We start from the raw sequence: 14,906 nt of genomic DNA, 5'->3' as shown, positions 1-14,906 counted from the left end.
TGGAGGATTTCAGAGGAGGAAGGGAGTGTAGCGATGCTAAAGAGAAGACTTCACAGAGGAGGTCACTGAGTTCAGAAGGAACAGAGGGTGAGAGCTAAGTGTGCCAGGAGGCTAAAGCTGGCTGGTCACTAGGAGAAAAGAGCCAAAAAAAGTCAGTGGTGTGTGTTGGGGGCTTGAGTGGGAGAGGTTTGTAGGAAGGGAGAGGATTTACTGGAAAAAAACAAAGCTACATCCCCGAGGGGAATAAAAAACAAGTTCTAAGAAAGTAGTCACAGGGCAGCCTATCACATCTGCCAGAAGACAGTGTTCTCATCTACAGCTGCTTTTAACCAGTTGTCATGTGCATCTCAAAGGCACTTTGTGGTACTTGAATGAAACGATATTTGATGAAAATTGGGAGTTTTCCAGGGAGAGAAAAATTAACAAAACCATAGAGAAACACATAAAAGAAGTTCCCAGGAAGACCTGAGTTTCTTTGTACATTGGGAGCCGGCCTGTTCCTCAAGGTCTAAGTTGCTCATTGGTTTAGTTCCACAGAGCCCCATAGATGGTTATTTTGAACATTTAAATTGATAGGGGAAATAAAGTACATTTGGAACAATAATCCCCTTTGTAGAATAAGTAGAAAACCAGGGTTTAAAAGATAGAAATAATCCAAATGTCCATCAACTGATGAATGGGTACACAAAATGTGGTATGTCCATTCAATGGAATATTATTCAGTCATAAAAAGTAATGAAGTGCTGATACATCTGTAGCACAGATGAACCTTGAAAACATGCTAAATGAAAGAAGCCAGTCACAAAAGATCACATATTGTATTGGTCAGTTTATATGGAATGTCCAGAATAAGCAAATCCGTAGAGACAGAAAGTAGATTAGTGGTTTAGGGCTGGGTCATTGGGGAGCTGACAGGATGGAGGATGGTGTGGGATTTCTCTTTTTGGTGATGTTCTGAAATTTACTGTGGCAAATGGGTTGTATAAACCAGTGAATATACTAAAAACTCAATTATATACTTTAAATGGGTAAATTATATGGTGAATTGTATCTCAATAAAGAAAGCTATTAGTATTTAAAAAAAAATAGAGCTTTGTTTAAACAACAGTGTTAGTGAGGAAGCTGCTGTAAGTGTTGTAGCAGAAACTCACAAATACCATGGCTTAAACTAGATCACAGCAGTCAAAGCAGTTATGGTGGCTGGACTGCATTGGGCCGCCAGGCCCTTGTTGCATTTTCTGCTGTTCTCAACATGACTTCCATCTCATGGTCCCAGACGGTTGCTTCAACTTCCACCATCTTGTCCTTGTTCAGCTAGCAGGAAAGAGAAACCTAGGAAGGGAAGGTCATAGCTGTTTCCTAAGGCATGACTAAAAGTGTACCGTTAGTCAGAACTTAATCACATATTACTCCCAAGTGCAGGGGCGTCTGGGAAATGTAGTCTTCAGCTGGGTACCCACATGCCCAGCCAAAAATCTGAGGTTCTGTTACTAAAGACAGGAGCATCTCATTCCTGGGGACAACAGTATTACTTGCTGCCAAATACACTGATGTTCTGATACCCTGATACACATCAAATACACTGATGTTCTGATACCCTGATTTGCATCAGAAAGACTCCAGAAACTTGTTCGCTAGTTCTACTGACTCAGTATTACTGAAAGACAGTCAGATTTTCTCCCCTGGGCTTGTTTATTTCTCCCTAGTTGGGTTGGAAAAGCAACTAAAATACCATTTTCCCCCTGCAGTAAGAGCTAATTTGCAGATCCAATGGGGTGTATGTAGCTCGTCCCTAACACCATGTCAGCCCCTGACCACATCTGCTGAACTGCCATATGCTTTGTGCTTTCAGACCAGGGACTCCATGGTCCCCACACTGAAGCAGTGGGTTCGGTTGGTCGCCTCATCCTGTGGAGAACACCTTCCCACAGAGTCCAGGCTGGCCGCTGCCAAAGCCCTCACCAGCACTACACCGTTCTTGCTCACCAGCCCGGATCCCGTTCTCGGTAAGTGTCCTGGGCACAGGGAGGCCCATTGTGCCAAATGTGCTAAAAGTGTGAATAGATACTCCAGGGTTAAAAAGAAGGGAACGTGAAAATTCACCCATGTGCACCGTACCTTCATCTCTTTCAAATGCCACCCCTGCCCCTGCCCCTACCAACCCTTGCCAATTCCTCATTTTTCACCAACAGCCTCTTTCAATCTTGCCCTCAAAGCCATTCTCCTTAATGCTTCCAAAAGCCTCTGCGGTCTTTCTGAAATACAGATCTGATCGTTTCACTCCACTGCTTAAAGCCTTTGAGTGGGTTCCCATTGCCTTCAGCATAAAATCTAAACACCCTTTCACATGGCTTGGTGCCCTGCCCAGCCCTCCCTGCTCATCGGCCACCACTCCCAAACATAGGCTGCGTGCATCATCGGTAGGGAACAGTTCTTTAAACAGACTGCTGCTTGAATGACTTCTGTTTGTCTTTCAAGACTCACCCTAACCGTCACCTCTTCCAGGAAGCCTGATGCAATGATCTTGGTGAGAAAGGAATGGGTCAGGGTGAAGCCGGGGCATTAAAGAAGAAGAAAGGACAGGCTCAAAAGGCATTTGGGAAGCAAATCAATAGGACTTGGTGTTGAGGTTAATGTGAAAAGCAGATTCAAAGAATAAGAATAAGCCATGGTCCCTGCATGCAGAGAGCTCTCAGTGGAGTTGTGGAGAAAGGATTTACAGACTCAAGGAAAGAATTGTTCTTTTAGACGGTGAGACTCAAATTTTCGGTGTTAGCACAGTTCAGACCATTGAAATGTCTCATGTGTCTGGATATCTCTGGGAAACAAAGTTGTCTTTGATATCTTTTTAATTCTTTCCTCTAAGTGACTTCCACACATTTTTCTTACACCCAAAGGAGAGCTGGAAGGGGCCTTCAGTGATTGGGATTTAATCATCAGACCCAGAGGAATAAGAGCAAAGCTTTACCAAAAACTTTGGTGAAGCCTCTCCAGTGGGGATAGCAATTGTAGCATTTTCTGGGTAACTTTGGCCACTGTAACCCTAGCTCGGATGAGGCAAAATGTGTGTGAAATAACTTGGAATTCTGAGCGAAATTGAGTACTGGTTAAGAGCCATTGGTTCATCATCAGTTCCTGGAGCTGGTTATAGCATTATAGGCAGTAAGGAAGGAGGTCAGTGGTGGCTGAGGGCCTGTAAGAGCATGAAAAATAGGTACAGAACTGAAAGACAAAGGACATAAAAGTGCATGGGGACCAGTCAAGGACAGAACAAAGTCATTTAAGGAAAAAGAAAAATCAAAATGGACTAAAAAGGGAAGACTGAAGATCTCTGAGAGTATAAATGACCATGTTAAAGAGGACAATATTAAGAAAGGAAAATATTAAACCTGAGAGAACAATTAGAGTGCATAGATTCTGAAAGACTGTGTAAAATTTAAAGCCAGATTTATAACAGAAAAGAGAGAACAAAACCCCAGAGGGAACGTTGGTGTTCTTGGTTTGACTAAAGCACTAGTGACTCTGATATCAAGTTCTCCGTGGGCAGATGAGGTCCTTAGACCGAAGGAGAGTTCAACAGGATAGGCCCCCATTGAAAGGCTAGGGATGATGAGTATGGTCTCCTGTGGCCCTCCCATTGTGACTCTGCCCAAGCCTGGGCCCACCCCCTATACACCATATATCCTTTCTGTGAGGCCCTGTCCACCTCTCACCTCCCTCATCAAAGCTGCCTGGGGCACACTAGTCCACTGTGATCTTTCCCTGCTGTGAGGCACAGCCATACATTTCCATCTGTGATTTCTTTTTAAATTTTTTCATTTTTATTTATTTTTGAGGGGCAGAGAGACAGGTGTGAGTGGGGGACAGGCAGAGAGAGAGGGAGACACAGAATCAGAAGCAGGCTCCAGGCTCCGAGCTGTCAGCACAGAGCCCGACGTGGGGCTCGAACTCACAAGCTGTGAGATCGTGACCTGAAGTCAGATGTTCAACCGACTGAGCCACCCAGGGGCTCAGGGGCATATACTGTCTTTCCCTACCCCGTTGTCTGCAGCAGCACCTAGCACGGGGACCAGCTAGAGTTCCTGCCCAGGGGCAGTGGTGGTCAGATAGTGGGCTCCACGTAGAGGTGGCACAGGCTGGTGTCTTTATCTTTATCGTGCGTGGTTCTCTGCCCTTTTCAAAAGTTCTTGCTCCCCAAAGTATAATCTTGATTGAAACTTTGCTTTCAGAATTTATAAGCTCAAGCAGTCACTCAAATCAACACTGGGCTAGTTTCCCTAAAGCACTCTTTATGCATAAAGTTTCATTCCTGAGAATCATGAGTCATTGTGGACAGCTGGGCCCGGGGCCTTAGTCAGCCGGGCCGCACCTTGTGGGGAGCCTTGCCTGGGGCTGGTTGCCTCCAGAAGCCTTCCCCTCAAAAAACAGACCTTTCCAAACCTTTCCCCTTAGGGCCCTCTCTCTTCCAGTGTTTATCTGACTGCCAAGTCTTCCGTTCTTGCACTATCCAGGAAGAAAGGAATGGCTGTTGCTCATTAAATACTGTCCTCTTCCACCCTAGATTTGAAGCAGTATTGGTACCTTCTTGTAAATTGAACCCTAAGTCATTTGAATTCCTTTTGGTCTTCTTAGAACTGCAGGATACACTTGCTCTCTGGAGATGTGTCCTCACCCTCCTGCAGAGTGAGGAGCAGGCCGTCAGAGATGCTGCCACGGAGACTGTGGCAACCGCCATGTCACAAGAAAACACCTGCCAGTCAACAGGTACCTCGTTCTTACCCTTTTTTGCAGTGCCTTATTGCTCTTAGACAGAAGTTGGCACACTTTTTCTATAAATAGCCAGAGAGTGAATATTTTAGGCTTCATTGGCCATTTGGTTTCTGTCTCGACTTCGCTGTTCTAGTGGGAAAGCAGCCCTGAACAATAGGTAAACATGGGGTATGACTGTATTCCAATAAAACCTTATTTACAAAAATAGGTGGCTGCCCAGATTTGATCTGTTAGCCGTAGTTTGCTGACCCCTGCTCTAGGACATCATAGACAAAAATTGTCTTCGAAGATAGAAATCTAATAAACAGCGCCTTTTGCTAGTTACGTGGTCATCCTTTTTAAATAAGGCCAAGTCTTGATTATCTGTGTGGTTGCATAACCCAGGAATCGTAGATCCATCATTTTGTCCTTCTGTGAGTTTTTACATGTGGCAGAAACAGCTGAGTGTGAGTCAAGTTAACTTGGAGCAGAAGCAAGGTCACACCTCTGGACGAGTGGCCCTCTGGGAGGGTGACCGCTCTGGTGGACTTGGGCTCCCTGCACTTGGGGTGTCAGGAAAGACCTCTGGGTCAGCCATCCCAAGGAGAAGCAAGAACACCATTTGGAGGCAAGAGGTCACAGGCTGAGCAAAGAAGTTTACCTCAATAGACAGCAGAATGGGAGGGGGAATAGCCATGCAGGGTCTGTGACCAATTCAGGGTTTGTGACCAACTCAGGGTTCCTCGTCCCAGTGGCTGACGATCTTGGAAGCTTCCCTTGGAGTATGTGAACATCCTCCTACCAGAGTCCTGTGTTGTAATGGCATATATGGGAGAAGCTGACTTTTTAATCATCTCTTGGTGGTGCTGCTCCAGAGCAGGTTTGGTCAGGACCGGCTTCGCCTCTCAGTGGGAAGACGTGCAGTTTGGTGCGCGGTAGTGATGCGCAAGCGGCCGTCTCCCCACCTGCTTCCCACCCCGTCAGAGTTCTTGGATGTGTAATTCTGCCGTTAGTGATTCATTCCGCTTTCCAGTTGTGTGTTTTCCTTAGAAGGACACACAGAGCACCCAGCAATTGCTCCGTAAATATTTGGTGGAATATAACACTCACTAGATTTCTCTAAGACCCTCTCCACCAAAAACAGGGTAGGTTATTGCATATTGAAATTCATTAGTTGACTTAGTCCCTCCTCATCTTTATAGTTATTGCCCGACTACTTTTATTTCTCTCAGAATTTCTTCAAGTTCACCTATAGTAAAAGAGTATTACCGTGTTCCCCCCACTTCTAGTTTGAAGTTTTCCTCAAGAAATACAAATTAATAATTATATATTGAGTGCCTTTCACATGGAAAAATCCATGTATAAAAGCCTCTGAGAGAATAATAAATGTAAAAGGCTACCTGTCTATTTTTGTATTCCTCACCGTGACCTATAAAAAGAGGATCTGAGGTGTGAAAAAGACAAGCAGTCTGTAACAGTTAAATGTGGTATATTACCATGGGGCGCCTGGGTGGCTCAGTTGGTTAAGCATCTGACTTCGGCTCAGGTCATGATATCGTGGTTCACAAGTTCAAGCCCCGCATCAGGCTCTGTGCTGACAGCTCAGACCCTGGAGCCTTCTTTGGATTCTGTGTCTTCCTCTCTCTCTGCCCCTCCCCCCCTCATACTCGGTCTCTCTCTCTCTCTCTCTCTCTCTCTCTCTCTCTCTCTCAAAAATAAATTAAAAAAACACTTTAAAAAAATAATAAAAATAAATAAATAAATAAATGTAGTATGTTACCCTGGACCAGATCCGGTACTAGAGGGGTGAAAAGCAGTACAGGAAGTTTCTAGAACAACTGATAATGTTGAAATACTGTCTGTAGATTAAGATCAATGTTAAATTTCCTGAATTTGACAACTGTACTGTGGTTTTGTAAGAGAATATTTTTGTTCTTAGGAAATATATAACTGAAATGTTTAGGGGTAAAAGAACACAGTGCCTGCTAGTACTCTCAAATGGTTCAGAAAAAAAACTGTGTGTGCGTATAAATAGTAGACACGGATGTGGAGTTGCCATACCTGCATCTTTTCTGTATGTTTGAAATTATTTCAAAATAAAAATGTCTTTTAAAAATCCAATTCCACAACTTGAAAACACCAACACAGCATATATCGCTAGACCATCCGACTGGCTTATCAGCAGTCCACTGTGTCATGACTCCGCCGCTGTGACTCCTTTCCCCTGAATTATATAAAAACATCCTGCCCACCCCTTCCCTTTTTTACTCATTTTTAGTGAATTTTTGCTTCCAGAAAATCAGACCCAAGCCAGGTTCTTCAAAGGTCCCAGCAACGTATAATGTCACCATGTGGGGACATTTGCTCTCAGCACTTCCCCATGTAGTCTTTATTCAGCCTGGTAGCAATGCATAGAACCTCCATAATACAGCTTTTATTTTCTCGAGCAAAAAATATACATCTATTTCTGCTTGGGACTGAAAAGTAGCCAAAGCCTGAGGATCACCCTGATTTTTCGCTTAAGTCGGAAGTTCAGCCAGCTGATTCGTGAGAACAGTATTGTCTTGTTTTGACATCTCTCAAGGATATCAAGCAGCTGATGGGAACCTTTCACATTCCTTCAGCAGCAGGGATTTTGTAGAATACACCACTAATGGTTTGCTCTGTGGTGTTCAAAGTTAATTGTCACTCCTGAATCGTGAATAGCTTGCAAATACATGTCATTCATCTTGTCCTCAAGTCAATGGTTTAATGAATGCCACAGTACAGTGTTATTACTAAATCACGGTAGTATTTAATGTCTTCGATGAGGAAGCTAAATATTGTTAAAAATAATAAGAATTCTCACTTTTCCTCTTAAGAATAAAATAAAACACAAGGACTCCCTGCCTCAGATCCCATCCTACAATGAGGGCTGGATGTGGACAGAAAACTTTGCGAATACACTGTGTAGTAGCATGCCAGGGGCACAGGGACATGCAAGGTGCATATTGATTGTGCGATCTAGGGATTGTGCGGTCTCAGGTCCCTGAGAGTGGGGCTGGCCCAAAAGACAGGATAAATGGGACACACCTGGGAGCATTTCAACAAAGAAGAAGCCAGAGCCAGAACTTGGAGTCAGGGGGACCTTGGGAGCTGACTGGGGAGCAGAGTGGCCTCGTGTGGCCAGGGGAGTGGAGTGGGGGATGAAGCGGGAAGACAGGGCATGCACAGTTGGGGTGACTGTGAACACCAAGTTAAGGACCTCCTTCTGTCAGTGACGGGAGGCTGGAAAGGGCTTTAAACGGGAGCAGCGCTGTCAGCAGCGTGTATCTGAGGAGCTGTTTCCGGCAGCGGTATGCGAGATGGCTCCGGCTGGGGTGAGGGAAGGAGACCCCTGGCAGGGAGACCAGCTGGGAGTGGGTGGCGAGGGTCCTCACGAGCCGCTGTCCCTGGGGACTGGATAGGAGAACATGGCAGGTAGACTCACCGGTTTGCAGACTGCTGCTGGTGCTAGTGGGAGGTGGGAGAGAAGGGAAAGCAGAGAGGACTTCTAGGCCTCAAACCTGTGAGCCTCTGGCTCTGAGCTGCAGCCTCCCAGGAAATGAAACTACCAGGAATTGGGAAGGGCCCATAGATGCCACAAGGCACTGTGATCCAGGACAGAATATTCTTTCGGCGCCGGGGAGAGGGGTGACAGAAATTGCGAGGGCAAAAGCGGGCCTTTATCTGCTATAGGAACAGAACGAACTGTCTGGCTCTGTCCTGCCCTGTGCAGCACACTGCATAGTTATCCTGGGAACCCTGGCACTCCTTAGCAGGGCAGGGGCTGGAAAATACAGAAGAAGACGCAAGCATTAAATCAGTGGTTTCACACTGCATCCCTAGCATGTTGCTTTGCACACATCTGGCTTCAGGTGTAGATTTGTGGAATCATTAGTTGATGATTCTGAGACGCCTGGAGAAAATAACCTCGTGCCTAAATAGTCCTCGGGAAGGTGTGTGTGTGTGTGTTGTTCACATTTATGCCTGCTGACCTCCTGCACATGCTTCATCCCACACGGCCACCTGGAAGGTGAGACTCACAGCCCATCAACTCTCCAAGCACCCCGGGGGCTCTCTCAGCTTCACCAGCTCTACCTCAGGAAGCCCCAGCAGCACGACCCTCTCCACCTCCCTACTCTAGATCAACCACAGAGCACCCCGAGAGGGACAGCAGAGATGGTATTTCTAGGACTCAGCAGTAGGGGATTGAAATTTGCAACCAGGACAAGAAAGGGTATGGGCAGGGCTCCAGGTGAGGCTCCACCTTCTTTCCCTGCACTGACCTCACTTCCAGCCTTGAGTGGCTGTGGAAAGAGCTGTAGTTTTCAGAGTAGGAATCACCCAAGGCCATCAGCTCTGTGGCTCCTGCTTTCCTGGGCCCCCCACTCTCACCTGAGCAGCTCACTCCCATCCGTTCTGTGCACATCAGCATATCATGTTGGATTCCATTCGAACAAGGGCTTCCACTGGGTAGGGGTGAGGGACCAACCTGGACAGTATTTACATTTAACTCACTAAATGTGTGTGATTCTCCAGTTAGGCAGAGTTCTGGGTAAAAGCAGCAGGGGAGGAATTGAAAGAGCTCCAGACCTCATACCTATCGTCAGTGTTTAGGTTCAAGAAGGATGACTTCTTGGGAGAAACTTCTCCTGTAAAAAATGGAAAGGACTTTTAAGAAAGACAAACAGGCATGCACACACAGGGAGGGAGAAAGGAAGGGAGAGAGAAGCAAGCCACCTGCTCAAGCATAGCTAACTGGTAGTTCTTCTCCTTGGAGTCTTGATGCCCTGAGTAATTCTGATCCTGCTCTCCCACCAGGTCTCTTACCCACAAAAATCATGTAAAACTTCTGCTCCTCCTGCCAAATAGAAATCTTTTGCAGTGACACATTCAGTCCCACCTATAACACCCCAGCTTCCCAGGATCTCCCCTTCTTCGAACCCCTGCTCTATTTGGTTACTGAATCACCCCACATTGCCATTCATTTGTCTGCTCTCCAATCACTTTCTCTTTCGTGTGCTTTTTTTTTTTTTAAGCTTTATCTTCCTAACTTGCCCGTGAGTTAGAGACTGTCTCCTATTAGGTACACTGTGGGTGCTCAGTTTGTATTGATGGACTTCTCTTTGACCACAGTAGTCCACCTAACAGTCAGTAACTGGTCAGTCCCCAGTTCCTAAGGAGACTGGAGCGCCCTCTGAGCTAAGCAAGTGCTCCAGAACAGGCAGCCCGACGCTCTTTGTGGGAATCCGCTCCAGCAACAACTGGAACAGCTGTCCTGAGTGACCACTGTCTGGGTCTTGCAGGCTAACAGTTTGCAGCCCTTGTAGTGCTCAGTTCTTCCTCACTCCTACCTCTCAGGTCTGGGTCTCCTGACTGTGGGGCCAGGGAACCAGCCCAGGGCTGCAGGGACCGCAGCCCCCAGTTACCCAGGAGACATGGCAGGAAGTCCGGGCTTGGCCTGAGGACCCCTGGAGACTCCAGAATAACAAAGGAGCTTAGCAGGGAGGCAAAAGGGCAGAACAGGAGCAGAAGGTAGAAAAATTGAGACCTAGAGGTTGGAGGAGGGGGCCGTAGGCAGGTGGCTTTGTGGGCAAAATTGGAACAGTCAGCTAGACTAGGGCAAGGTGAAGAAGAAAAGACCCGATGCCTGCCCAATTTCCCCAAAACTGTGTTCCTCCCCCAACACCCACGCCCCACCCCCTCACACACGTGCGTACATGCACAGTTGCCACCCACACAGAGCCCGACAGCATGACAGCACTAACACATCTCATAGGCTCCAACCCTTGAGAAAGCACGTTGGGAGGCCAGGTCACTGTGACATTACACAGCGGCCCCGCAGTGACACCCGGTCAGCAAAGCCCCAGGGCTGTGGGCCTGAGTCATGGGCAGCTCCACCCCCGGAACCTCTAGGACTGTCCACCAAGGCCTCCTGCCCACCCAGCTATGAGCCTGGGCGGGGGGGGGGGGGGGGCAGGTAGGGGGAGGCCCCCTGCTGTTTTCAGTTCCCTGGTGGTCCTGGGAGAAGAGCCCTCACAGTATGGCCCACCTCCTCCCTCTGCCTCCCTGTAGCTTCTTCCCTAAGTTGCTCACGTACACTGTCCACAGTGTCTCTTCTGTGCTGGGGTGCCAGAGCCGGCCCCAGGCTCAGAATTAGAGGGCTTTCTGCTCCCTGAGTGTAACCTGATTTGTCTATACCAAGTACATTCTTCTAGAGAAGAATGACCCAAATCAGATAACCACTGCACCAGAATGAACCTTCACACGTGTCTCCAGTCCTGACCTGCCTCTGTCATTTCTTTTTGCCTGTTTTTTAAATTCTGAATTGTTTTCTCAGTCCCCCTTTCATGCCTGCATAGATGGTCCGCAGGTTTTTTTCTCTTACTGTTTTAAGTATGAAGCAAAAAATGGTGACATCAGGCATATTCATTCAAGAAATAGTTACAAAGTGCCTGCCCCTCAGACTTGTTTCATTTGCTGGTCCAAGCCACCATCACCTCTCTCCTGGGCTTCTGCAGAAACCTCCAGCCTGGTCTTCCTGCCTTTGCTCCTACCTACCTGCAGTCCCTTGTCCGCGAGGCTGTTAATGGGCTCTTCTTAGGAAGTAAGTCGGATGATGGTGCTGTCCTGCTGTGAGCTGTCCCTTGGCTTTCCTTCTCAGAATAAAAGCCAATTCCTAAAGTACCATAGAAAGCCGTACCCGACCTCACCCCTGCCTCTCTGCAGCCTCATCTCCAACTATGCTCTCTCCCTCTCTTTCTCTACTCCAGCCACTCCAGCCTTCCTCGGGGTTCTTTAACTCACCGGGCTCCTTCCAGCCTCAGGCTCTTGGCACTAGCCACTTCCTCTGCTTGAGGAAGAACCGGGTCTTTCCTGGTTCCACACAGCTAACCTCCTTGTTTCAGTCTCTGCTATCTCTGCTTCTGTGTCACCTCCACAGAGAGTCTGCCTCGACCACCCAGTTTAGAGCAGCCACCTAATCATTTGCTGTGATTTCACCCTGATGATTGAATTCTCCACCTAGTCCTTTCACTGTCTTCTTTTACTGTTTCTTTGCTTTGTTCTATGTCTCCCTCCACCAGAATGAAAGTTCCAAGAGGGTAAGATTTTTGTCTCTTCTGCTGGCTGCTGTATTCCCAGCACCTGGCGCATAGTAGACGCTCCACAAAAACTCACTGCTGGACGGTCAGTTGGATGAAGGAGTGGAGGAATTGTCAACTGCAGCAGCTAAACACAGTGAAGAGATGAGTGTTTTCAGAGTCAACCTAAGGCAAGGGACGCAGAGCTCTTTGGATTCTCTTTGTTTGTGAAGTTGTCCTGAGGTGGTGTCCTGAGGTGGGCCCCCTGTCTTCCCAGAGATGTTAATTCAACAAGGAACTGAGCACGTGCTGAGGCAAGGCCACTGTGGCAGAGCCAGGTACTAGCTGCACCTCTCTCTCATCGTTTCATTCTGCCTCGCACCAGATGGAATTCCTTGAGCAAGAGTTTCACCCATAGCGGCCCATGGGCCTGGCACGGGGAGGTGACCAGCCAGGGGGGAGTTCCAGTAGATCCTCAGGCCCTGGTCAGGGGACTGGGGCCAGTGCCAGATGGATCCATCTGGAAGGCCTTGAGTTGGGGGCAGTAGCTCTGAGAATGGGGGCGCCTTCCTCCTGGGGCCTCTTGTGGCCTCTTCCCCACTCTGAGTAGGCCAGTGGCAGGGGTAGGGGGACACAGAACATCACCCACCAGGCACTCTTCCTTCTTTTAATTCTCCCAGCCACCGTGAGATATTTTACTTTTGGCTCCATTTTAAATATGAATCACCTGAAGGTCAGAGAGTTGAAGCAATGGACCCAGGGTCCCGTGCAAGAGAAGTATCGAGCCAGCGTTGGAGCTCAGATTCCATAGTGACAAAGGCCTCGCATTCGGCACTTCCTCTGAGACAGACAGGGGGCTCTAGGCCCAGCCCTCTAGGTTTGGAGCCTAGGAGTTAACAGAGGAGGGGTGTTAAAAGTCTTCTAAATTAATTTACTGTTGTTGTCTTTGAAAGGAAGACACTAGAATCAACCCAGGAAAACGGGCTTAGGGACCCAGGAGCTCAGCTACACAGAGCTTGTCCTGGGAAAGGCAGTGGGAGTTGTCTGCAGCAGGGGGGCAGGGGTTGGGGGGGCAGGAGGTCCTACATCAAGGCTGATTTGTCCCCATTTCCCAATCCCCTTCTTAAAGGGGATCACAGGGCTTGAGGGTTTTAGCTGTGGAAACTGAAGCCAAGGGAAGGTAAATGATTGCCCCCAGGGTCACATAATTAGTGGGGAAAAGGTCTATAACCCAAACCCACTGAGACACAGAATGGCACTTCTCTCTACTGCTCCCCAGGCCTTGCCCTACAAAAAAGAAATGACAGAGGGGCACCTGGGTGGCTCGGTCGGCTAAGCGTCCAACTTCAGCTCAGGTCATGATCTCGTGGTTTGCGAGTTCAAGCCCCACGTCGGGCCCTGTGCTGACAGCTCAGAGCCTGGAGCCCGTTTCAGATTCTATGTCTCCGTCTCTCTCTGCCCCTCCCCCACTCGCACTCCGTCTCTCTCTCAAAAATAAGTAAACATTAAAAAAAATCCTATAAAAAAGAAAAGAAATGACAGAAACGTAGGGGTGCCCCTGAGAATAATCTGGACTCCTGGGATGGGGTCAAGGCGTGAGGTAGGTGCTGTGGAGTAAGGGCAGAGGAGAGGGAACACCGCCTTGGAGAGAGGGCCTGGAGGAGCTCCAACCTCACAGGGGTGGGAAGAACAGCATGTTCTACCAAACCAGGCATCTCCCAGCAATAAAACCACACCCTGCAGTGAGCCCTGGCGCTCCTCGGCCTTGCTCTCTCCCGGGCCTCTCTCTCAGGGTCTCTGGGTGTTCGTCTGTATCGTCAGTAGGGTTTCAGGGGAGGAAACCCAGCAAGCTGGGAATCTCGATTCTGACTCCCAGCGGGCCCCTGGCACCACATGAAGAGGGTGAAGGGAAACCGCTGTTGAAGGAGGGTGGCTGTCAGGAGCTGGTCCTCTCTTCTCCCAGTACGGCTCCACTTACCGTGCACCAAACTGCCTGCCCCATCACCGTGTCCCCGGAAGCCTGGCCGTGACGTTCACCTGAGTCTCAGCGAGTGCGTCACTGGCAGCTGTCCCCCCACCCCATGTGCAAAAGTAGATGCGAACTAATGCTCCCATCTTCATTCTGGCAGCAGGCTGCCGCTGCCACTGAGTGCCCTGGCTGAGCCTGGTTGCTGGGGTGATAGGATTGTTTCCATGGCCTCCCGGTGACTAAGCCCCAGAAAGACAACAACAGGCTCCTCTCGAGGAAATAAGGGTTAGTTTTGCATCATCTTGCCTCCACTGTTGCTGCTCCTGAAAGCCAAGCTCCCTGGGCCCAAGGTGACTGACCCCTGAGGGTGACGATAAGCCCACGGTCTGGGGCTCAGGCTCTCTGGCACTGACGTGCTTAGTCAGGACAAGCCCGGTGCCCGGTGATCCTCATTCTCCCGCTCTGGCCTCAGCTCCAGTCTCTGTGTTTTCCCCTTCTGACCTCAGGCCCCCTCACTTTCCTCGGCTAGGCCACACCAGGATGCAGGATTCCTCTTCTAACTATTGCAAACAGTCGGGGCGCCTGGATGGCCCAGTCGGTTGAGCATCCGACTTCGGCTCAGGTCATGAACTCACGGTTTGTGAGTTCGAGCCCCACATCGGGCTCTGTGCTGACAGCTCAGAGCCTGGATCCTGCTTCCGATTCTGTGGCTCCCTCTCTCTCTGCCCCTCCCACGTTCATGCTCTATCTCTCTCTCTCTGTCAAAAATAAATAAACATTAAAAAAAAAATTGTAACTATTGCAAACAGTCTTCCTTCCTCCTTCTAAGCCCGTTTCAGGAATTAGGGTCACTTCTCTGTCAGGGTGACCAGGGTGTCAGGGTGACCCATCTTCATTCACCCCCAGGGTGGCCGGCCGCACCCCTCCCACTCCAGCTTCAGGCCAACTCTTCAGGGAGTCAGCCCTTCCCCAGCACTCCCTCCACGCCTTTCATCCACATAGAGCAGCATGCAACCACTGTACCAGCCCTATTCTGTCCACCTGTAGACTGACCAGAGGATGACCTTCTTCCTCCAGGCCCCCAA

General features: G+C 48.8%; 1 protein-coding gene across 4 annotated transcripts in view; it reads left to right on the top strand.

Annotated features, from left to right (window-relative positions):
- The window catches only part of THADA (THADA armadillo repeat containing), a 325,833-nt gene that overhangs the window by 271,335 nt on the left and 39,592 nt on the right, over positions 1 to 14,906 (top strand). For 3 of the 4 annotated variants that reach the window (XM_042932129.1, XM_042932128.1, XM_042932131.1), the window contains 2 exons: positions 1,853 to 2,006; positions 4,633 to 4,764. In XM_042932129.1, the coding sequence (XP_042788063.1) occupies positions 1,853 to 2,006; positions 4,633 to 4,764 (286 nt within the window). Of the gene's footprint in view, positions 1 to 1,852; positions 2,007 to 4,632; positions 4,765 to 5,486; positions 6,052 to 14,906 lie in introns of those variants that run through there. The other variant, XM_042932130.1, reaches the window with a different exon arrangement.

Source organism: Panthera leo, chromosome A3, assembly GCF_018350215.1.
Source record: "Panthera leo isolate Ple1 chromosome A3, P.leo_Ple1_pat1.1, whole genome shotgun sequence".
NCBI lineage: Eukaryota > Metazoa > Chordata > Mammalia > Carnivora > Felidae > Panthera > Panthera leo.
This window is presented reverse-complemented; position numbering and strand designations above follow the sequence as displayed.